Source organism: Hyperolius riggenbachi, chromosome 2, assembly GCF_040937935.1.
Source record: "Hyperolius riggenbachi isolate aHypRig1 chromosome 2, aHypRig1.pri, whole genome shotgun sequence".
NCBI lineage: Eukaryota > Metazoa > Chordata > Amphibia > Anura > Hyperoliidae > Hyperolius > Hyperolius riggenbachi.
This window is the reverse complement of record NC_090647.1, coordinates 500,059,089-500,081,642: the sequence shown is the minus strand read 5'-3', so window position 1 is coordinate 500,081,642 and position 22,554 is coordinate 500,059,089. Positions and strand designations below refer to the sequence as shown.

The window sequence follows — 22,554 nt, the reverse complement described above, 5'->3', positions numbered from 1 at the left end:
GTCCTGACTCAGACAGGAAGTGACTACAGTGTGACCCTCACCGATAAGAAATTCAAGCTATAAAACACTTTCCTAGCAGAAAATGGCTTCTGAGAGCAAGAAAGAGATTAAAAGAGGAATTTCTAATCAGTGAGGGTCACACTGTAGTCACTTCCTGTCTGAGTCAGGACTGAGTCAGCCACTTACATACCTGATATTTAACTCTTACAGATAGAGAAAGAAAAAAAAGGAACACAGCCTAGTTATTTGTGTGCTAGGCACTGTACATTCACATGTCTATCTCATCATGTCACATTTCAGTTACGGTATCCTTTAACTTTTACAGATTAGATGCAGCTTAAAACAAACCTGTGTCAATAAGTTAGCTTAATAAGACAGACACAGATAAAATCAATAATAATGATATGCCTATTATCTATTTTCTTACTTGAGGTCTGTACATTTTGTAATTCATGTTTTCAGACTCTCAGGAGGGGACAGGAAGTCTGAGGTACCATGCACTGCATTTGCTTTCCTCGGTGTGTGCGACTGCAGGTTACCATCACAGGAAATGGTACTCAGGGCTAATTGAAGACTGGTGCTCACTAATCTTGTCATGAATATCACCTAGAGGGATAACAGCTAGCCAATCTGGGTAGCTTCGTGATGCAGGGAGAGGCTGGCACTATTTCCAACACAGGCCTGAGTCTCATTCCATACACATTAGAAAAAAGGGGTAGCTGTACATTTCATTGGCCACATTTTCTATAGGGGGTTATGGTGGCCACTCTTGGAGGTGGCAGTAAGGCGCCTGCACTTTCTATGAGGGGAAATGTGACCTATCGTGGCTATAATTGTTATATGACCTCAAGTCACCATGGGGTGGGGCATGAAGGTTTGGCTGGAGGGCACCATGATTTGCAGGTAGCAGGCAGGATACCCCATTCATTCTTGTGGTGTCCTAACAGACTCTTTACTAAAAAGTTCCCCACCCAGAGTCCCTGCATTAGCTGCCCGGCTGGAATTGTATATTATCTCCATTTAAATTGCACCTCGAGGCAGAGGAGGGATGCACTACTCTGGCAAAATTGTGGTCATAGCATCACAGAATTTGGAGACTGTTGTGTCTTCTGAACTCGATGGTTATGATTTTCATGTACCTCTGAAGAAGCGGCTCTTGGCTGCGAAACGTGTCGGGCAATCAGTGAACTCTGCACTTGGAACTACATGTCATTGTTGTATGAAACCGGAATAAATTTATGAATAAACAATTGTGATGCATTTGCTTGGACTAAACAGGACTTTTTCGCTCCATGTAAACCCCCTTTTGTGGGGATAACAAGTAAAGCAGATGGGTGTCGGGGAACCAAAGCAACCAACCTGAAGGCTATTTTGCATCTTGTGATGCTTACTCACAGATAGAATGCAAAGCAGGCACCCACCTGCCTTCTAATGTAATAACTAACCTGTCCTTCCCAAGCAGCCATCGCTGTAGCTGTCTCCTCGCACCTGAGCATTAGACACGGCATTTATCCTGTGGGGAGAGACAGAGTGAGTCACACACAGTGCACCTCCTATAGAAATCATGAAAGCACGAATAGTACTGCCAAGTGCCTTTAGCAAAAAGCATACTTCATACATGAATCATAGGAGAAAGCGCACAGCTGTCTATAGTGCAGTATTGTGTGGCATACACAAAGCTAAACGACTGTAAACGTCAAATTGATGTCATTATTGGTGATTTAAAAAAAATGTATATTATTCTGTCTTTAAAGCTATAAAACAAAGCAGAAATAATGACCCTTTGAACTTTCCTGCAGTAAAACCTTATCTTGAGCTGTTTCTCACTGATTCTTAGTTGTTTAAGTGCTTCAGAAAACAGGACTGTATTTGACCAAAGTTAAAGAGACTCTGAAGTGACTTTTAAAACAGCTTTTTACCTTATATTCTACATGGGCATGTCTGCCCCTGCTAAACCGCCGCTCTCCCACGGCAGAACGAAGGGTCTTTACCCCCCAAATCCCCTCTGTAGTGCCCGGGGATCGCTTCCTGCTTGAGGCAGGGCTAACGGCCGCAGCCCTGCCTCTCAGCGCGTCTATCAGCGCTGATCTCCGCCTCTCCCGCCCCTCTCAGTCTTCCTTCACTGAGAGGGGCGGGGGAGAGGCGGAGATCCACCACTGATAGACGCGCATGGAGGCAGAGCTACAGCCGAAAGCTCTGCCTCCAGGAGCAGCAAAATCTACGAGCAAGTTGGTTGTGGATTTTACAGGAGGGGATTTGGGGGGTAAAGACCCCTTGCTCTGCCGCGGGAGAGTGGCGTTTTAGCAGGGGCAAACATGCCCATGTAGAATATAACGTAAAAAGCTGTTTTAAAAGTCGCTTCAGAGTCTCTAAGTCAAATAGTTCAGAGAAGCGCTTTTGCATAGATAACAACTAAAGTTTTTGAACTCTTCCTGTACTGGAAAACAACATGAGACTGGTTCCTGTGCTACTAATGTTTTACTTCATAGCTGTACTACACATACAATTCATTATCTCACATTTTGTTTGCTTTAAAAGCACATCAGTGCAACCGTTCCAAAACAACCCGACAACATACCCCTCCTTACACCTCCCCTTCCCAATGTGGGAGATGGCTCTAGTTTTTAATTGCTTTTCATTAGTGGGCAGCATGGTGGTATAGTGGATAGCACTCTCGCCTTGCAGTGCTGGGTCTCTGGTTCAAATCCCAGCCAGGGCACTATCTGCAAGAAGCGTGTATGTTCTCCCCATGTCTGCATGGGTTTTTTTTTTTTCGGGTATCCCGGATTCCTCCCACATCCCAAAAATATACAGTTAATTGGCCCTAGACTATGATAGACACATGACTATGGTAGGGATTAGATTGTGAGCCCCTCTGAGGGACAGTTAAGTGACAGCACAATATACTCTGTACAGTGCTGCGGAAGATGTTGGCGCTATATAAATACTAAATAATAATAATTCGAGTCCATGGTTTATCAAATTTTACATCTAATCTATTAGACATACGGTAGCGTTACAATTCTTATTATTTATAAAGCGCTGACATCTTCTGCAGCGCTGTACAAAGTATGTTGTTTTGTCACTTAATTGTTCCTCAGAGGGGCTCACAATCTAACCGACTAAAGGGGCCCATACACTCAGACGATTTTCTGGCCGACCGATCGATCCAAATTGATCGATTGCAAATCGGTTGGCCAATCGACCGATCGATGGCCGATTTTGATGGATTTCCATCGAACTGGCAGGGTGGAAAATCTAGGTCGATCGGATGAGATTGCTTATCATTTTGCATCTGATGGCAAAAAAATGCCATCAGATCCAATTTGAAATTCTATCCTGGTAACAAAAATGTTCTAAAAACACATCAGATAGATCTTCAGATGCATTTCTTATCTATCTGCTGCCAATCTGACGAGTGTATGGGCATCTTATGACAGGTATATTAAATTGTGAGACCCCCTGAGGGACAGATAGTGAAATGAATCATCAGTGTTCTCTGTAACGTGCTGCAGGAAATGTCAGGGTAGACTAGGGTCTGTGTCACCAAGGAACATGTCAGCCAAGTAACGCTAAAGGGCCTTTTTGTCTAAGGAATGCAATTTTCACTACCGCAATTTCGCCACAATCTGATCAATCTGATCAATCGGGTGTAATGATTGGGTGGTGTGATTACTTCCGACGGGCGGGACACAAACCTTGAGTTTGTATTGGTGAATCACATGGGAAAATCACATAGCAGAGTAATTGCCAACGTGATTTTCTTGTAGCATAACTGCAGCAGGCCGGCGCTTGCGATTTGGGGAAAAAACGAATCGCACTAGTGGAAAAGCAGCACTGCGATTTGCATGTTAATTGCAGGGCTTTTGTGATCCTCAAAAAAAGCAAGCGATCTGATTTTTGGATCGAAATGCAGCAAGTGGATAAGGGCCCTAAGACCTCTTCCATACTGTATGCTAAAAACCGATGCGTTTTAACTGATCGGTTGTTTCTTGGCAGTGCATTGTGAAAAAGCTTCCAGTTAAAAACGCATATAATGTGAACTAACCCATAGGGAAACATGGACACTACCTTTACCTGGGCTGGACATCAGTTGTCTGTTCAGTGATAACGGACAGCAACTGATATATGGGAGAAGTGAGAGAGACGTTTTCAAACCTGCTCTTTCAGCAGCAATGCAAGCTCTAGTTTGGCGTCTGAGGACGTAACATAGGAGAGGTCGGCAACACTTTCCACACTACAACTCCTAGGATCGAATTTAAAACATTTACATGTAATGACAGGATACTGGTTTTTAGTCAGGCCATACTGGAACCAGTGAACGTACATTTGAATGATCAGTCGCTGAGTCAAGAGATTTGGTTTCTTTAAAGCGGACCTGAACTTAGAACTTCCTCTCTGCTCTAAAAGATAAGTAACAGCAAAATCACATTTAAAGAAAAGCATTTCTTTGTTACAGCTGACACAAATCCTGCAATCAATCTGCAGTGTGTCTACTTCCTGCTTTCATAGAAGCAGACCTATTGTTAACATCCTGTGTTTACCAAATAACTCTGCCGTGATAGGCAGCTGACACAGCTAAGGGTTCAAATTACAACTTGTGATTAGTCACAGATGAGGGGGAATTAGACAGGCTAAACTCTCTAAATACATACAGGATGCATTTCTCTATGTTTTCCTTCTGGCCTGTGCAAGAGTTCAGGTCCACTTTAATGGGGCAGCCTTGTTTACTACAGCAGTGAAGGAAGACACTTTCCTACCTACAATCAGAGATGAGTAATGAGATGCAAATAGCCTTGAGTTCATGCAAATTTTATGGAAATATATGCATCTTGGAAATGGATCAATCAAATGCAGCAGCTGCTCGGAATGTTTCCTGTAAAAGAATCACCCACATAGTTCTAACCTTTCCATGCTGTAGTGAAAATGAACAGTTTTAGCCAGGGCTGGACTTTAGCTGGAACACAGCAGTAGTGTGTGTGATTGTAGGTCTCTGTGTCCTCCTCTGTGTGATTGGCCAGAGGTGGACTGTAGCTGGCACGCAGTAGTAGTGTGTGTGATTGTAGGTCTCTGTGTCCTCCTCTGTGTGATTGGCCAGGGCTGGACTTTAGCTAGGACACAGCAGTAGTGTGTGTGATTGTAGGTCTCTGTGTCCTCCTCTGTGTGATTGGCCAGAGGTGGACTGTAGCTGGCACGCAGTAGTAGTGTGTGTGATTGTAGGTCTCTGTGTACTCCTCTGCGTGATTGGCCAGGGCTGGACTTTAGCTAGGACACAGCAGTAGTGTGTGTGATTGTAGGTCTCTGTGTCCTCCTCTGTGTGATTGGCCAGGGCTGGACTGTAGCTGGCACGCAGTAGTAGTGTGTGTGATTGTAGGTCTCTGTGTCCTCTTCTGTGTGATTGGCCAGGGCTGGACTTTAGCTAGGACACAGCAGTAGTGTGTGTGATTGTAGGTCTCTGTGTCCTCCTCTGTGTGATTGGCCAGAGCTGGACTGTAGCTGGCACGCAGTAGTAGTGTGTGTGATTGTAGGTCTCTGTGTCCTCCTCTGTGTGATTGGCCAGGGCTGGACTTTAGCTAGGACACAGCAGTAGTGTGTGTGATTGTAGGTCTCTGTGTCCTCCTCTGTGTGATTGGCCAGAGCTGGACTGTAGCTGGCACGCAGTAGTAGTGTGTGTGATTGTAGGTCTCTGTGTACTCCTCTGCGTGATTGGCCAGGGCTGGACTTTAGCTAGGACACAGCAGTAGTGTGTGTGATTGTAGGTCTCTGTGTCCTCCTCTGTGTGATTGGCCAGGGCTGGACTGTAGCTGGCACGCAGTAGTAGTGTGTGTGATTGTAGGTCTCTGTGTCCTCTTCTGTGTGATTGGCCAGGGCTGGTCTTTAGCTGGCACACAGCAGTAGTGTGTGTGATTGTAGCTCTCTGTGTCCTCCTCTGTGTGATTGGCCAGGGCTGGACGTTAGCTGGGACACAGCAGTAGTGTGATTGTAGGTCCCTGTGTCCTCCTCTGTGTGATTGGCCAGGGCTGTACTTTAGCTGGCACACAGCAGTAGTGTGTGATTGTAGGTCTCTGTGTCCTCCTCTGTGTGATTGGCCAGGGCTGGTCTTTAGCTGGCACACAGCAGTAGTGTATGTGATTGTAGGTCTCTGTGTCCTCCTCTGTGTGATTGGCCAGGGCTGGACTGTAGCTGGTGTTTCTGTTAGTTCAATAATGCAGAGAAGGTGCAGATTGCAAATCAACTCAGAGCTGCTTTATTCATGCTGCTAGTCTTGTAAAAAGCAAAGAGGTTACAACAACGAAGTACTTCCTGTGATGACATCTAATAAACATTTCCTGTGATAATATCTGGGCTGCCAGTAGGTGGCAGCATAACCCCTTAACATCCCCCTTTTCTAACTATATATATAACATACTTTAAAACAAACTTTCAAGCATTCAAATAGTAAGGTTATTTAGTCCACTGTACTTACTAATATGCATATACAGTATGTAAATGCTCAACGGTAGCTAAACATGACTGCTTACAACTATTTAGAGGTCAAGTCTTGTTGGTGGCCGGATTCGCCTGCCGCTGCGTGTGTAGCGTGGGATCTCAGGTGTGCCCCCAGACTGAGAGGCCAATGTGCTGTCAGTTTCAGGCAAACGTTCCGGCTGAACTTCCACTGTTGCCTCCTCTGTGGCCTCCATTGGCATTTCTGGTCTTGGCGTTTCACTGGGCTCTGTTCCTGTAAGCCTAGTAGGACTAGACTCTGCTGGTCTGAGGTCCACCCGGTTGCGCCTGTACAGTGTACCCTCCACCTCAACCAGGTAAGAGCGAGGAGCTGTTTGTTGGAGACAAGTTCCTAATCTCCATAGTCTGGTCCTGTCACCTGGAAGAGGCTTCATTCTTATGTTTTGTCCCACATTTAGTGCAGGAAGGTCCCTGGCCGTTTTATCATAGGTATGTTTTGCCACTTGTCTTTTGTACTGCAGCTTTCTGGGTACCTCTACAGCAACACATGGCTCCAGCAGTGCATCAGTCACTGGGAGAGGAGTTTTCAGCCTGCGGGCCATTAGACGTTGTGCAGGGCTAGTGTCCATGCCAGCTGTCGGTGTATTCCTCCAAAGTAAGATTGACTTCCATGGGTCATCCCCTGCACGTTTTGCTCGCCTGCACAGGCTTTTGACAATCTTCACTGCCGATTCTGCTTTGCCATTAGCTTTAGGGTACATTGGAGACGATGTAACATGCTCAAAACCCCATTCCTGAGCGAACCTGGCGAACATAGCACAAGCAAATTGTGGACCATTGTCTGTTACAACTCGGTCAGGTTGGCCATACCTGGCAAGTTGAGCCTTACATCTTTTAATGGTTGTGCCTGCTGACAGGTCTGGCAATAGTTCTATTTCCCAAAAGTCTGAATAGTGGTCAACGATCAGCAGAAAATCCTTGCCAGCGTAGTTGAATATGTCCATGCTCAAAATTTGCCATGGCCGTGTAGGGAGGGGATGTGACATCATAGTCTCTTTTTGTTGTTCATGTGCGTATTCGTTGCATACAGTGCACTGCCCTACATAGTCTTTAATCTCCCCATGCATATTCGGCCAAAACAGCGTTTCTCGAGCCTGTCTGAAGCATGCCTCACCACCAATGTGGCTCCAATGAATGCGTCGTAGCATCTCTGCACGTAGTTGCTTTGGGATGATAATACGTTGTCCCTTGAAGAACACTCCATCCTGTAGGCTTATTTCATCCCGGTAGGCCCAATACTCTCTGATAGCAACAGGTGTCTCTGCCCTTGTGTCAGGCCATCTATTGAGCACAACTGATTTAAGGATCTTGAGGTTTTCATCTTGCTCGGTGGACTCTCTGATCTGTGACAGACGCTGATGCGTGACATTTAAATAGTCAGCCTGGTTTATGCACTCTATGTCAAGTTCTTCACTGTGCAAGCTGCAGACTGAATGCTGAACATGAGGTGCGTCTGCTGGATGCAAGCGTGGTGTGGCTCTGCTCAGAGTGTCACTCACATACATATATGGGCCTGGTTTGTAGGTTACCGCTAGAGCATAATTTTGAAGCGAGAGTAACATGCTTTGAAGTCGTTTTGGAGCACTAAGCAAAGGTTTGTTGAATATTGCGACTAGTGGTTTGTGATCGGTTTCAACAGTGATCTTTTCCCGACCATACAAGTAGCTATGGAAACGGTGGCAAGCAAACACAATGCTTAGGCATTCTTTCTCGATCTGAGCATAATTCTGCTCAGTTGGGGTGAGAGCCCTGGAAGCAAATGCTACAGGTTGTCCATCCTGCAATAGGCAGCAGCCGAGGCCATTCTGACTGGAGTCACTTTGAACTGTAATTGGCTTGCTAATGTCATAGTATCTTAGTACTGGCACTGTGGAGACTAGTCGCTTGATTTCATCAACTGCTTCCTGGTGCTTTGGCAGCCAGTGCCATAGTGTGTCTTTATCCACAAGCCTGCGCAAAGGCTCACAAACCTCCGAGAGATGGGGCATGAATTTTGACAGGTAGGTGACAAATCCGATAAACCTTTGTACTCCCTTGGAATCGGTTGGAGCAGGCATGTCTTTTATTGCCCTTACCTTCTCAGGATCTAGCTTCAACCCCCCTGCTGATAGAATGTGACCATGAAAGCGAACTTCATTTAGTTTAAACTGTAGCTTCTTGATGCTCAGTCTAAGCTTCACTTCTCTGCAGCGGTTCATAAGAGCAAATCATGTTAGTATCATGGTCACGAGTGGCCTCCTCTAGTGAGTCTCCACAACCCACTATTAGTATATCATCTGCAATTGGCTCCACACCTCGCAGGCCGGCTAGTAGTTCATGCTGTTTTCTTTGATACACTTCTGGGGCTACCGACACACCAAAGGGTAGTTTGAGCCAGCGCATTCGGCCCCAAGGTGTCCAGAAGGTGGTCAGAAAGCTGCTCTCTGTGTCCAATTTGATTTGTAGAAATGCATCCCGGGCATCCACCAAGGAGAAAATGCGGGCTTTGGGCAGTTTATAAAGGACATCCTCAAGTGTCGGCATTATATAGTGGGACCTTTTCAGTGCTTTATTCAATGCCCTTGGATCAATGCAAATTCTAATTTTGTCAGCTTTTTTGACTATAACCATGTTACTTATCCAGTCTGTGGGTTCAGTCACTGAGGCTAGGTTCCCATCCTGTATGTGTTTGTCCAGCTGGGCTTTGACGGCTTCCCTAAGTGCAACTGGAACATTGCGTGGAGAGCATTGTACTGGTGTGACAGTTCGATCTAGGTCAAAGTGCACTTCCCCAGGGAGAGACTCTATTGGACTATTGAACACATCCTGGTATGTGCTGGTAAGCTGTTTTTCTGTTAGCACCCCTGTGGTATGGCTTTCCATATTGTGGAGTTCATCTGGAATAGTAATGTGCATCAGACCCAAACGTTCACACGTTGAACCTGATAGGAGTGGGTTCGGGTCTGCTTTGACTATTTCAAATTCCAGTTTGTGGCAGAGACCTTTTATGAAGCATTCAGTCTGAAAAAGGCCCAATGACTTCATCACCTCACCTGAATACAGCTTCAGTCTTGTCTGGCTAGGCTTCAGTCTTACCTTGGGAGCTATCTTGCGTTTATCCTGCAGGCTCATAACGTTACATGTCGCTCCTGAGTCAAGCTGGCAACGCTGTCGGGTGCCGTGGAGCTGTAGGTTGACAAACCACTTTTTCCTTTGGGAGCTGGGTGACCCCATAGCGCTAGCGGTGTATATCTGTCCATTATCTTCATCATCTGCCTCCTGTTCAAGCTCAGCTTGATCATCTACTGTATGCAGCTGACGCTGATCTCGTTTTGCTTTTAGGCACACTGTTGCAAAGTGGTTGGGGGTTCCGCAAAGTCGGCAATTCTTGCCAAAAGCTGGGCATTGGGATCTCCCCCGGTTGTGTGTGCTGCCACAATACTTGCACTTTTCAGGGATTCTGGGGTAGTTAGGATATCGTGCTGTGCTTGGCTTTGTGTTGCTTTGAGGCACTGGCTTTTGGGAAACTGTCGCATTAATACTGTCATCCACTCTGGCCTGCGTCAGCACTTTCATTCGCAAGTCTGTTTGCTCTGCAGCTCGGCAAATATCAATGGCAGACGCCAGAGTAAGTGTCCTTTCTCTTAACAAGCGACGGCGTGCGTTTTAATCAGCAATACCTAACACCAGCCTGTCTCTGATCAAGTCATCTTTTAACTGTCCATAATCACATGTGGCTGCTTTCTCCCTTAATCTAGTTACAAAACAGTCAATTGTCTCACCTTCTTCCTGCTTGAGGGATCCAAAAACAAAGCGCTCAAAGATGACATTTTTTGTTGGCTTAAAATGCCCCTCCAGGGCATCCGAGATAGCAGTAGCACTCTTTTGCTGTTCCTCATTCAAATTCAGATTAAAACGATAGATGTGTCTGCACTCACTTCCCATTACACGCCTCAAAGTGGCTGCCTGTACCTCTGCCGGTTTCTCATGCAGTCCGGAAGCTAACATAAAGTCCTGAAATTCAGCTTTAAAAGTTTCCCAGTTGTTAGCCAGGTCACCAGACATCTTCATCTCAGATGGTGGAGGTATTGTGTTTGCATACATGGTTGCTTGAATACTGAGTTCTATTCTGTATACTGAAGGTTTCTTTTCCAGCTGGATGATTGGATGGTGTGTGTGTTTCAGGCTTCTGACACCATGTTTCTGTTAGTTCAATAATGCAGAGAAGGTGCAGATTGCAAATCAACTCAGAGCTGCTTTATTCATGCTGCTAGTCTTGTAAGAAGCAAAGAGGTTACAACAACGAAGTACTTCCTGTGATGACATCTAATAAACATTTCCTGTGATAATATCTGGGCTGCCAGTAGGTGGCAGCATAACCCCTTAACAGCTGGCACACGGCAGTAGTGTATGTGATAGAGATGGGAAGTTCGGATCTTTTCAATGATCCGGATGATTCGAATCGGATCATTGAAGAGATCCGGATCTTTGATCCGAATCTCGGATCATTTTACTACCGGAAGCATTCGGGGGTGAAATGACTAGCAGGACAGGTCTGTGGACAAGAGAAGGAGAGGGGGTGGACACACAGAGAAGGGGAGAAGATGGACAGAGGGCAGGGAGTGGACAGAGATGGGAGGAGGGACGAGCAGAGATCAGAAATGTTTGCACGTAATACCCACATGCTGAAGTCATATGCTTTACATATATTTCACCTGCATGTTCATCTGTATACCTTGAATGGAAACGTCACACAGTGAAAGAAAGCATTCCCCAAAGATAAGTGCAGCTGTGCCGAGTACAGGAGGATCATATTACGCTGCAATCACAGTGCCTGCAAAGTTACTGAGCTATGCTGAGCTGAGCCAAAAGTTTCCAATGTGATCACTGTGCACAACTACAGAACAGACAGCCTGTAATGAGCAGCACATTATAGCCAGTATGTGTGCTCTACACATATCTGGCAGTGGCACCCATGTCCCCTCTACCTGTCCCTGCAAGGCTGGCTCCCCTGAGTCCCCTCCAACAGAGCGATCCATCTCTGCTCTGCTTCCAGGACCCCGCTGCTACCCGCTGAGAGGGGGCGTGTCGCTCCTGGCCCCGCCCTTTTTGCGATCCGAATCACTCATTTTGATGATTCGGATGATCGACTCATAAAATAGATTCGGATCAAAGATCCGAATCGTTCATGATCCGGACAACACTAGTATGTGATTGTAGGTCTCTGTGTCCTCCTCTGTGTGATCTGACCTTGCACTTCCCGGTACAGCACACATGACACTAGAGATGGGAAGTTCGGATCTTTTCAATGATCCGGATGATTCGAATCGGATCATTGAAGAGATCCGGATCTTTGATCCGAATCTCGGATCTTTGATCCGAATCTCGGATCATTTTACTACCAGAAGCATTCGGGGGTGAAATGAACAGCAGGACAGGTCTGTGGACAGGAGAAGGGGAGGGGGTGGACACACAGAGAAGGGGAGAAGATGTACAGAGGGCAGGGAGTGGACAGAGAAGGGAGGAGGGACGAGCAGAGAGCAGAAATGTTTGCACGTAATACCCACATGCTGAAGTCATATGCTTTACATATATTTCACCTATATGCTCATCTGTACACTTTGAAAGAAAAGGTCGCACAGTGAAAGAAAGCATTCCCCAAAGATAAGTGCAGCTGTTTAGTGCCGAGAGCAGGAGGATCATATAATTGCCCAGCAATCACAGTGCCTGCAAAGTTACTGAGCTGTGCTGAGCCAAAAGCTTCCAATGTGATCACTGTGCACAACTATGGAACAGACAGCCTGTAATGAGCAGCACGTTATAGCCAGTATGTGTGCTCTACACATATCTGGCAGTGGCACCCATGTCCTCTCTACCTGTCCCTGCAAGGCTGCCTCCCCTGAGTCCCCTCCAACAGAGCGATCCATCTCTGCTCTGCTTCCAGGACCCCGCTTTCCCGCTGAGAGGGGGCGTGTCGCTCCTGGCCCCGCCCCTTTTGCGATCCGAATCACTCATTTTGATGATTCGGATGATCGACTCATAAAATAGATTCGGATCAAAGATCCGAATCGTTCATGATCCGGACAACACTACATGACACGGCAGACGGACACAGAACAGAGTTGGGATCCTTCGAGTGACAGCAGCAACCTGTTCTGTAAAGTATTCATGGAATGCAGCAGAGCTGCCATTATTCCCCTGATGATCTGGCTGCTGCCTGCATGAATGGGACTCCCAGGGTCTCTTGTTACTCTTGCCTGTTGGTAACAGTGTCAGCAGGTGTGCAAGACAGAAAACTCCACAGCAATCTGCTGGGTGCAATGTACTAAGCCTGGAGGGCAATGCAGAACACTGAAGAACATATGTGACTCAGCAAATCCGGCTACTTCATGTAAAACTGTCTGCTCTTAAGATGCCCATTCATTAACAGTACAATCGCCTGAACGATGAACTGTACGATCGATCGGATGCCATTAACGGTGCCCATCAATGACAAATTATTGTTCTATCTATCGCTCTTCCGATCCAAATTTTGGAACAATTCTTTTGGTCTGATGGACAAGCTCTATTTTAGGGGTTCCAGCGCCCAAACAGGCCTGCAGAGGACAACGAGGGAAGGCTCTTTAGGATCCAGAGGCTTCCCTCTCCTGAGGTAAGTATACCCTAGGGGCTTGTAACAATATATAAAACACTGTTTAGCACCATGTGCAAACACAAGCAAGCAATTTCTTTCAATGAACCCCAGAAACAGCCCAGAGAATGTTGAAGCCGAAAGGATCATCATGGCAGCCCCTGCAGTAATGTTCCCTAAAATGCCCAAAGGAATTTCCCTACAAATCAAGCATGGATACAGCTTGTATTCCAATACTTTAACTGCACAGAGCTGTGAAAAAGAGTACACAGCAATGAGCAGATTCCATCTTTCATTGTGTCCATGGTGATAACTGGTTGCTATGGGTTACTGGTCCTCACCCTAGCAAATAAAGCCAAGTGTTTTGTACTTTCTTCAGACAGGCTACTTACATGAAAAAAGCCACCGTAGAGAAGACGCCACAGGTGTGGAAGGCATTGTTCAAGTCTTTCTGGGATGTGTACACCACCGCCGCGTCTATCATAATCCACCAACCTGAGAAAAACTGAAAGGATCCCCCTGTCAGTAATATGCAATGGAATGTACCGTTAGGGGTTGATTTGCTAATAATGACTCTACACACCCAGTCAGCAGTCAGTGCCTTCTATTGGTTATTGAGATTCAGTGCATTTCATTGTGGGATGGATGGTAAAGTAACAAAGCTCCAACTTGAAGACAGAACATACTTTGCAAAGAGAATAATATGGAGACTGACCTTTTTATTGATGCCAATTTCCTGGCTTTCCTGCTGATCTCCTGCCCCTTATTTCAGCCACAGGCCCAGAACAAGTATTAGCGATCAGGTGCTGTGATTAAGGTCTGGCCATATTATCCCCATGCTTGTTTCAGGGGTGTGATTCAGACATTACCGCAGCCACAAGGATCAGCACGACTGCCAGCCCAATGGCAGGACTTCCAATGTGAACTTAAAAAATGATTTACTTTATTTTTTACTCACTTGGGGCTTCTCCCAGCCCCTCACCGCAGCCCCGGCCCTCCTCGTCCCAGCTGGCCGGCAGTACGGACCGCGTCCCGCCGGCAGGGTCAGCTCTTCTGCGCAGGCACTCGTGCCCACACTTCCACGTCATCTGGCGCGTACTGTGCAGTAGTTGTTCGCAGGTGCAGTATGCGCCAGATGACGTTGACGCGGCACTGAAGAGCTGACCCCGCCAGCGGGTCACCATCATTGCAGGCGGCCAGCGGGAACACGGAGGAGGACCGGGGCTGCAGCGAGGGACTGAGACTGCTGCTCAGGGCTGGAAGAAGCCCCAGGTAAGTACAAAATAGATTTTTAAGTTTGCATCGGAAGTCCTTTAAGGAAATAAATATGGCAGCCTTTCATCCCTCTCACTACAGGGTCCCATACTTGAGGAATTTAGGAAGGTAGAAATGCCCCAACCCATTGTTTAGTGTAAAGGCAAAGGGAGCCTTATGGTCTGGGCTACTCCATTTTCCATTACAGTGAGCTGAGGTAGAGGAAGACTGGCAGTTCAGGCCACACCCTTCCCATAAGGCACTGCATTACTGACTTGTAATGTACTTCCCTGCCCTAAGTACAATAGAAAAACAAAAGTTTGCTTTCCTAAAACAGAAAGAATTTGCGATAATTCAGGTTGGAGTGAGCTCGAGATGTCTCCCAGGCACCACTGCTGAATATATGCAAATTAACCATTAAACATTCCAGCGGTTCTGGAGGTGTGTTTAGCTTCTAAGGGTACAATGGTTAATTTGCATATATTCAGCAGTGGTGCCTGGGAGACATCTCGAGCTCACTCCAACCTGAATTATCGCAAATTCTTTCTGTTTTAGGAAAGCAAACTTTTGTTTTTCTTAACATCTTAGTAAGGGGGCTTTTAGGACCATTGTAGCCCCTTACACACCCCAATGAGTTCTGGGTCACCATGAGCTTGCTGGTTAGTCTGTGCCTCTAAGTACAATAGGAAGGGAGAAAAAGAAAAACCTCAAAGGCAGCCATATGACTGTGAGCTCCTGCTTCTGATGAAAGGATTTACCAACTTAAAGGACTACTACAGTGAAAAGAGTGAGATAGCTTTTGGACTAGTCCATTTCATCACGGGGAATTCTCGGTGTTTTCTTTTTTTTCAAAAGCATTTTCTGAAAAGAAGTTGCTAAGCCAAACTGCCAAAATAGTGTGCAAGTGAGTTTGGGTCCGTTTCCACTAGAAGCAGTGTGATACGGCTACACAGCCACATCGCACCGAGGGCGTCCTGAACCCAATGCACGGCAATGGAACAGTTTCCATTGCGTGCAGAGCGATCCGAGAATCTGCAGCATGCTGCAGATTCTTGCGTGGCCACATCTGCATGCCATCACCTCCATGCACTTCCGCATCGGGAGATGCGGAAGTGACGCGGACTCCAGAAGAAGTGATGCGATGCGGCTTGGTAGCCACACTCGCATCACTTATTAGCGGAAATGGGTCCTCAGGAAGCTGGCTGGTATCTTACTATTTTGGCAGTTATGACTTAGCAAATGCCATTCAGGAAATGCTTTTCAAACAAAACAAAAAAACTCAGAGAATCCCCTATGAGGAGATGGACCCATCCAAAACCTTTTGGTTCTGTCAGATTTTAACTGCTTACTTTTTTCACTGTAAAGGTCCTTTAAAATGACCGGTTTTCCATGGACGATCATAATGTCAGTCATTTGGTAACTGAATACTAGTAAGTCTTTTAGTTTTAAGAAAAAAAATGTTCTGGAAACAATGGCAACAGATATAATGTACATTTTCCATAGGCACAAGTGTGGTCCCTGCCTCACACAAATACCTCTTTGTGGGAAAAAAGCAATATTATTTAGTGGAGAAAGACCAACTTCCTTTAATTGCTTCAGACAGACACAATACTGTTATTTTTTCTCTCAACAACAAAGGTTAGTTACTTTAGGCTGCAGGAAATGTCTCTACTACAGTAGCAGCAGAAATCTGCAGCCTGCAAGACAGATCCTGAGCATAGTCTATTATCCCAGCTCTCCTGTCCTGCCAGCTTGGCTCCACTCCCAGTTAGCTCAGCCTATGCTTCTATCTACAGCCTATGACTGCTACCTCTGCCAATCTCTCCTGCGCCCCTCCTCCCCTAGCCAGCCACTAAGGATAAAAAAAGGACTCAAAACGATTGGACATGGGCTGGAAGAGAAGAGGTACAAGAGAAAGCCAGAGACAGCAGGTGCTGCTTGACTGGTATATCTGTCTTCAAGGGGTCTGTCATGTGAACATCAATGGTGGTCTATCACTGAGGGATCTCTCATGACTGGCACTTTTATAGGAAGCACTACAACAGCATCAAAATGAGGTTGGGAAACACTGCAACAGTAGCATTATACCGGTTAGCACTATATGGGGTATTATATAGGAGGGAACTTTTATGTGGAGCACTATAAGGGCCCGTTCACACTTAAAACCACAGAACGCCGGCGATTACCGCCGGCGTTCTGCGGGAGTGATTTTCCCGCGATCAGCGCGGAAAAATCACTGGACACTGCGGCGGGTTTGGAGCGATCGCGATTAGCGTGCTATGCACGCTTATCACGATCGCAAATCGCGGAACGCTCGTCGCCGGCAAACCGCTGCATGCAGCGCGGTTGCGGTTATCGCTACATGCCGGTTGCGGCAGTGAGAATACTGCCACTCGCTACATTGTGTAGCGGTTCTTGCAGAACCGCTAGCGGTTTGCCGTGAGCGGGAATCGTGCGATTCCCGCTCAGGTGTGAATGGGCCCTTCCTGGACTTTTAGGGGAACACTATGGCGTCAATTCACCAGAGAGGATTTACTAAGAGAAAAAAGGTAGGTAGTTTATCTCATGAGGTATTTTAACACTCTGGAGTCAATTCACCAGTGTGAGAGGACAGAGAGAAAAGTGTTCGATAGCAGGGGATAATGGAGAGAAATGCATGAGGAAAGTGTGAGAAAGCAGAGAGTTAGGTCATCGGTATTTATGATTTACATGGGATACTTTTCCTCTCTGTAAGCTTGAAAGTGAAGCATTGTGGGTAGGAGGCGGAGTTTTACCACTACTTGACCAGAGTATTCCCGCCTTTTACTGCCGGATCATATCATAAATCATATCACGAGTGAGTCTGAACTTCTTCACCACCTCTGTCTCAGTAAAATTATCAAGAACTGTTCTCTCACGAAAAATACGAGGGGCGATTAAACAGACCCTTCTCCTGCGCCTTCGTCTCCTTATAATAGAAGCAAGCTCTAAGGCCTAGTGCACACCAGAGTGGTTCGGCTGCGGTTTGCGATCCGCTTGCGGGTGCGGATCTGCTAGGGTAATGTATTTCAATGGGCTGGTGCACACCAGAGCGGGCGGCGTTTTGCAGAAACGCATACTCCCGGGCTGCTGCAGATTTTGGATTGCGGAGGCGTTTCTGCCTCAATGTTAAGTATAGGAAAACGCAAACCGCTCTGAAAACCGGCAGTTCAGAGCGCTTTGCCAGGCGGTTTTTGTTACAGTAGCTGTTCAGTAACAGCTTTACTGTAACAATATATGAAATCTACTACACCAAAAACGCTTCACAAAACCGCAAAATGCTAGCTGAAACGCTGCAGAAAAAGAAGAAAAAGCGTTTCAAAATCTGCTAGCATTTTGCGGATCTGCTAGCGGTTTTTGGTGTGCACCGGGCCTAACAGAGTAAGCTCAAAAGGCTCCATCTTCCACAGCAGCAGCTGCTGTGTGAAAGCCACGATATCTCCAGGTTCATTCAGGGGATAAAGAGATGAAAAAATAACGAATGGCCACACTCCCTTTCTTCCCTGGTGAATTGTGATTTGGAGAAGGGTCTGATCTGATGGGTATGATGGGTAGCAGTGACAGGGGGTGATTGATGAGTGATTGATGGGTGATTAGAGGGGAGAACAGATGTAAATAATGCACTGGAGAGGTGTTCAGGCGGGGTCTGAGGGTGATCTGAGGGTGTGGGCGGGTGTTTGGGTGCCCGCAGGGAGCAATTTAGGGTGTGATCTGATGGGTAGCAGTGACAGGTGGTGACAGGGGGTGACGGGGTGATTGATAGGTGATCAGGGTGTGATTAGAGGGGAGAATAGATGCAAGAAATGCACTGGCGAGGTGATCAGGGCTGGGGTCTGAGGGCTATCTAAGGGTGTGGTGGGTGATTGGGTGCCCGCAAGGGGCAGATGAGGGTCTGATCTGATGGGTAGCAGTGACAGGTGGTGACAGGGAGTGACAGGGTGATTGATAGGTGATCAGGAGGTGATTACAGGGGAGAATATATGCAAGCAATGCACTGGCGAGTTGATCAGAGGGGGTCTGAGGGGCTATTAGAGGGTGTGGGTGGGTGAATGGGTGCCCAAGGGGCAGATTAGGGTCTGATCTGATGGGTAGCAGTGACAGGGGGTGATTGATGGGTGATCAGTGAGTAATTAGAGGGGAGAACAGATGTAAACAATGCACTTCGGAGGCGATCTGACGGCGGTCTGCGGGCGATCTGACAGTGCGGGTGGGTGATCAGGTGCCCGCAAGGGGCAAGTTAGGGTCTGATCTGATTGGTGTTAGTGACAGGAGGTGACAGGGGGTGATTGATAGGTGATCAGATGGGTGATTACAGGGGAGGTTAGATGTATACAATACACAGGGGGGGGGGGTCTGGGGAGGATCTGAGGGTGTAGGGGGTGATCAGGAGCCCCCAGGGGGCAGTTTAGGACCTAATCTAAAAAATAGCATTGACAGATAGTGACAGGGAGTGATTGATGGGTGATTAGGGGGGTGATTGGGTGCAAACAGGGGTCTGGGGGGTGGGCAGGGGGGTCTAAGGGGTGCTGTGGGCGATCAGAGGGCAGGGGGGGGCCAGAACAGTTTGTGTTTGTGCTCACTAGGGGGGCTGCCTCCTGCCCTGGTGGTCCCTCGATTACTGGGACCACCAGGGCAGGAGGCAGCCTATATAATACGCTTTGTATACATTACAAAGAGTATTATACGCTTTCTATGCAGCAGATCGGGGGTTAACAACCCGCCGGCGCTGCTAATTGGCCGGCGGGTTTACGTTGCAGCTGGGCAGAGCCTATTGCCAGAGGATCCCCGGCCACATAGTGCAGAATGAGCCGCCGCCGATCGGTGTTAGGCGGTCGTTCTGCACACCACTTTGCCGCCGCCCATTGGCTGTGGGCGGTCGGGAAGTGGTTAAACATTACCAGTTGCTTGTCAGTCCTGCTGATCTCTATAGTTGCAGCAGTGGCTGAATCACACACTGGAAACAAGCATGCAGCTAATCCAGTCTGACTTCAGTCAGAACACCATCTGACTTCAGTCAGAGCACCATCTGCATGCTTGTTGAGGGGCTGTGGCTAAAAGTATTAGAGACACAGAATCAGCAGGAGAGTCAGGCAACTGGTATCATTTTAAAAGGAAAAATACATATCCTTCTCGGTTTAGTTTCCCTTTAAACCTCCTACCTGAGGTAAGAATGTATTATTACTCCCTTCTTCTGGAGTGGGACCTAACCTATCCTGAAGAGGATACCCAATCCACGAGGAAACGAGATTCCTACACCTGATACTGTGGTTGCCTAATAGAAAACTCAGTTTGTAAGTTATATTTGTTTTACACATTATTTAATTGCCTGGAAACACTACACTATCTGGCGCTGCTGGTGTTTTCTGTTTCCTTTTTCCTGTCTCGGTTCCTGAGGTTCATCACCCAAATTTCATAGACCAGAAACCCCTTATCTATGCTCTGTCTTTTCCTAAACAAAGTATACTAACGTTGATCAAGCTCTCATACACAGTAAATTGATCTCATTAAAAAGTGCCCAAGGTGGGACATATGGAGGCTGCCATATTTATTTCCTTTTAAACAATACCAGTTGCCTGGCAGCCCCACTGATCTTTCTGGTCCGTAGTGTCTGAATCACACACATAAAACAAACAGGCAGATTATCTTGTCAGATTTTTGTCAGAAACATCTGCTAGCGCTCTCGCATTGCAGCGCTGGGTCCCCGGTTCGAATCCCAGGCAGATCAAGATCTGCAAGGAGTTTGTATGTTCTCCCCGTATCTGCGTGGGTTTCCTCCAGGCACTCCAGTTTCCTTCCACATCCCAAAAACATACAGATAAGTTAATTGGCTTCCCCCTAAATTGGGCCTAGACTACAATACATACACTACACAATATAGACATAGGACTTTGGTAGGGATTAGATTGTGAGCCCCTTAGGGGACAGTTAGGGACAAGACTATATATACTCTGTACAGTGCCGTGGAAGATGTCAGCGCTATATAAATACTAAATAATAATATTAATATGCATGTTTGTTTAACCACTTCGCATCCAGACCTTGTTTTCCCCTTATTGACCAGAGCAGTTTTGACGCTTTTGCGGTGTCCCTGTTTAATCACCAATAACTTCATCTGTACTCGTGCCACATAAATGATCTATATATCTTTTTTTTCAAGACAAACTAAGCTTTCATTGGGGGGTATTTGGTCCCAAGTAAAATGTTCCTCTCTATGCATGTTAATGGGAAAAAGGGGGGGGAAATAAAAAAATTTCACTATTTCTCAATTTTGACCAATTTCTGTTTAAAAATAAAAAGTGCGATTGACATAAAAACTGTGCCACCAGTTAAAGTCGCCCCAGTATAGATATCCAGATGTGTCCCCAGTATCGCCCCCCCTCCCCCAGTATAGCCAGATGTGTCCCCAATATTAGCCCCCCCAGCATAGCCAGATGTGTCCCGTGTTTGCCACCCCCAGAAGAGATTAACAGATGCACCCCCTGGAATAGTGCCCCTCTTTATAGCCAGATGTGTCCCCCGATCAGGATTACCCCCATTATGGCCAGATGTACCCCCAGGATTAGCGCTGCCCCCCATTATAGCCAAACATGCCCCCAGTATTAAGTTATGGGCCCCCCCAGGTGCCCAGATGTGCAAAATTTGTAAACCCCCCCCCCCCCTCCCCTTGGTTCCTCAGATGCCCCCCAGTAAACATGTATACCCCCTTTGCATATTTCCTCCCCTCCCCCCAAGAAACTATAGCCAGATGTCCCCCCCCCCATCAGGCAGCCCCCTCCGTGCACATAGAGTTAATAAAAATGCACAAGCAAGCAGCGACACTCACCTACCTCGGTCCTGCGACGAGCCTGAAGTCTGATCCTCCGATCCCCGCTCTGCAAGTCAGCCGCATATTGCCGGTGTAGTGAAAAATTTTGCTACCCATCATATTTTGCAACTTGCCATAGAGGACAGTGTATGACTGTGTAGGCGTGGCTCCTCTCTGTTAACACGCCTGTAATTTTTTGCAACCACAGATCCCATTGGGCTAGAAGAGGGATTGTTCCCTCCAAGGGGGGGTTATTAGTTGAGCAAGAGGGGGGGGGGGGGGTTGATCCCTGGGGGGGGGGGGGGTATTAGTTGAGGAAGAGGGGGGATTGTTCCCTCCAGGGGGGGTTATTAGTTGAGCAAGAGGGGAGGGTTCTGTGTGAGAATAGGGTTTGGTTGGGTTGCATTTTCTGATACAGTTAGGTTAAAGTCAATGGTTAGGTTGCACTTTCTGATAGCTATACGTATAAATAAATGCAACCGGTTGCAAAATCTGATAAAGTTGCAAAAAATTTCACCACACCGGTAACCCGGGTCCCGGCTTGATGACGTCATCAAGCCGGGACCCGGGTTTCCGGCAATATGCGGCTGACTGCAGAGCGGGGATCGGAGGATCAGACTTCAGGCTCGTCGCAGGACCGAGGTAGGTGAGTGTCGCTGCTTGCTTGTGCATTTTTATTAACTCTATGTGCGCCGAGGGGGACAGGTGAAGGATCGCTGCAGTTCACTACTGCAGCGATCATTCATGGGAGGAGGGTATACTAATTGGCTAAAAGAGAACATGTTCCCTTCCACCAATTAGTATTGCAGCTGACAGTGCCAGAGGGTGCACTCTAAAGAGCACCCGACCGTGCACAGCAGGGCTGCAGCCAGGTCAGTATATCTACGTGGCTGTGGCTTGGAGGGTGCCACAGCTGACGTAGATATACTGTAGTGGAGGGGAAAGTGGTTAAAGTCTATGTCTAAAACTATTGAGATGGCTATACATCTAGCAATTTTGTGGCCCAATCGACCATCCGATTCGATAATTTTTTCAGAACGGATGAAAATAAGTGTTAAAAAATCAGTTGTATTAATTGAGCTAGATGGAAAATCTCAGACGGGCATGGTCAATCAGGTGCCCAGCGTTAACGGCAAGCAATATCGGGGTGAGCAGCAAACGCATCAGAACCCCCGGCTGCTGCCTCTCAAATGCTTATGTGCCCCCCCCAGTGGCCAGGCATTAACATTTCACCTGTTCCAAGTGCCACAATTGTCCAGCCCCTCCTGCTTCCCCATCTGCATCCCATGTGGCTTCCACGTATAGCACTGGCGTGTGACGTCACACACGCGCCACAGGATATGTGCAGAAGCCAGGTGGG

General features: G+C 47.1%; 1 protein-coding gene across 1 annotated transcript in view; it reads right to left on the bottom strand.

The window, feature by feature from the left end:
• Window positions 1-22,554, bottom strand: part of TMEM50B (transmembrane protein 50B) — a 40,796-nt gene that overhangs the window by 8,974 nt on the left and 9,268 nt on the right. Inside the window, exons 3-4 of the mRNA XM_068270469.1 lie at window positions 13,510-13,622; window positions 1,446-1,513 (exon numbers count right to left, since the gene is read on the bottom strand). Of these exons, the coding sequence (XP_068126570.1) occupies window positions 1,446-1,513; window positions 13,510-13,622 (181 nt within the window). The remainder of the gene's footprint in view (window positions 1-1,445; window positions 1,514-13,509; window positions 13,623-22,554) is intronic.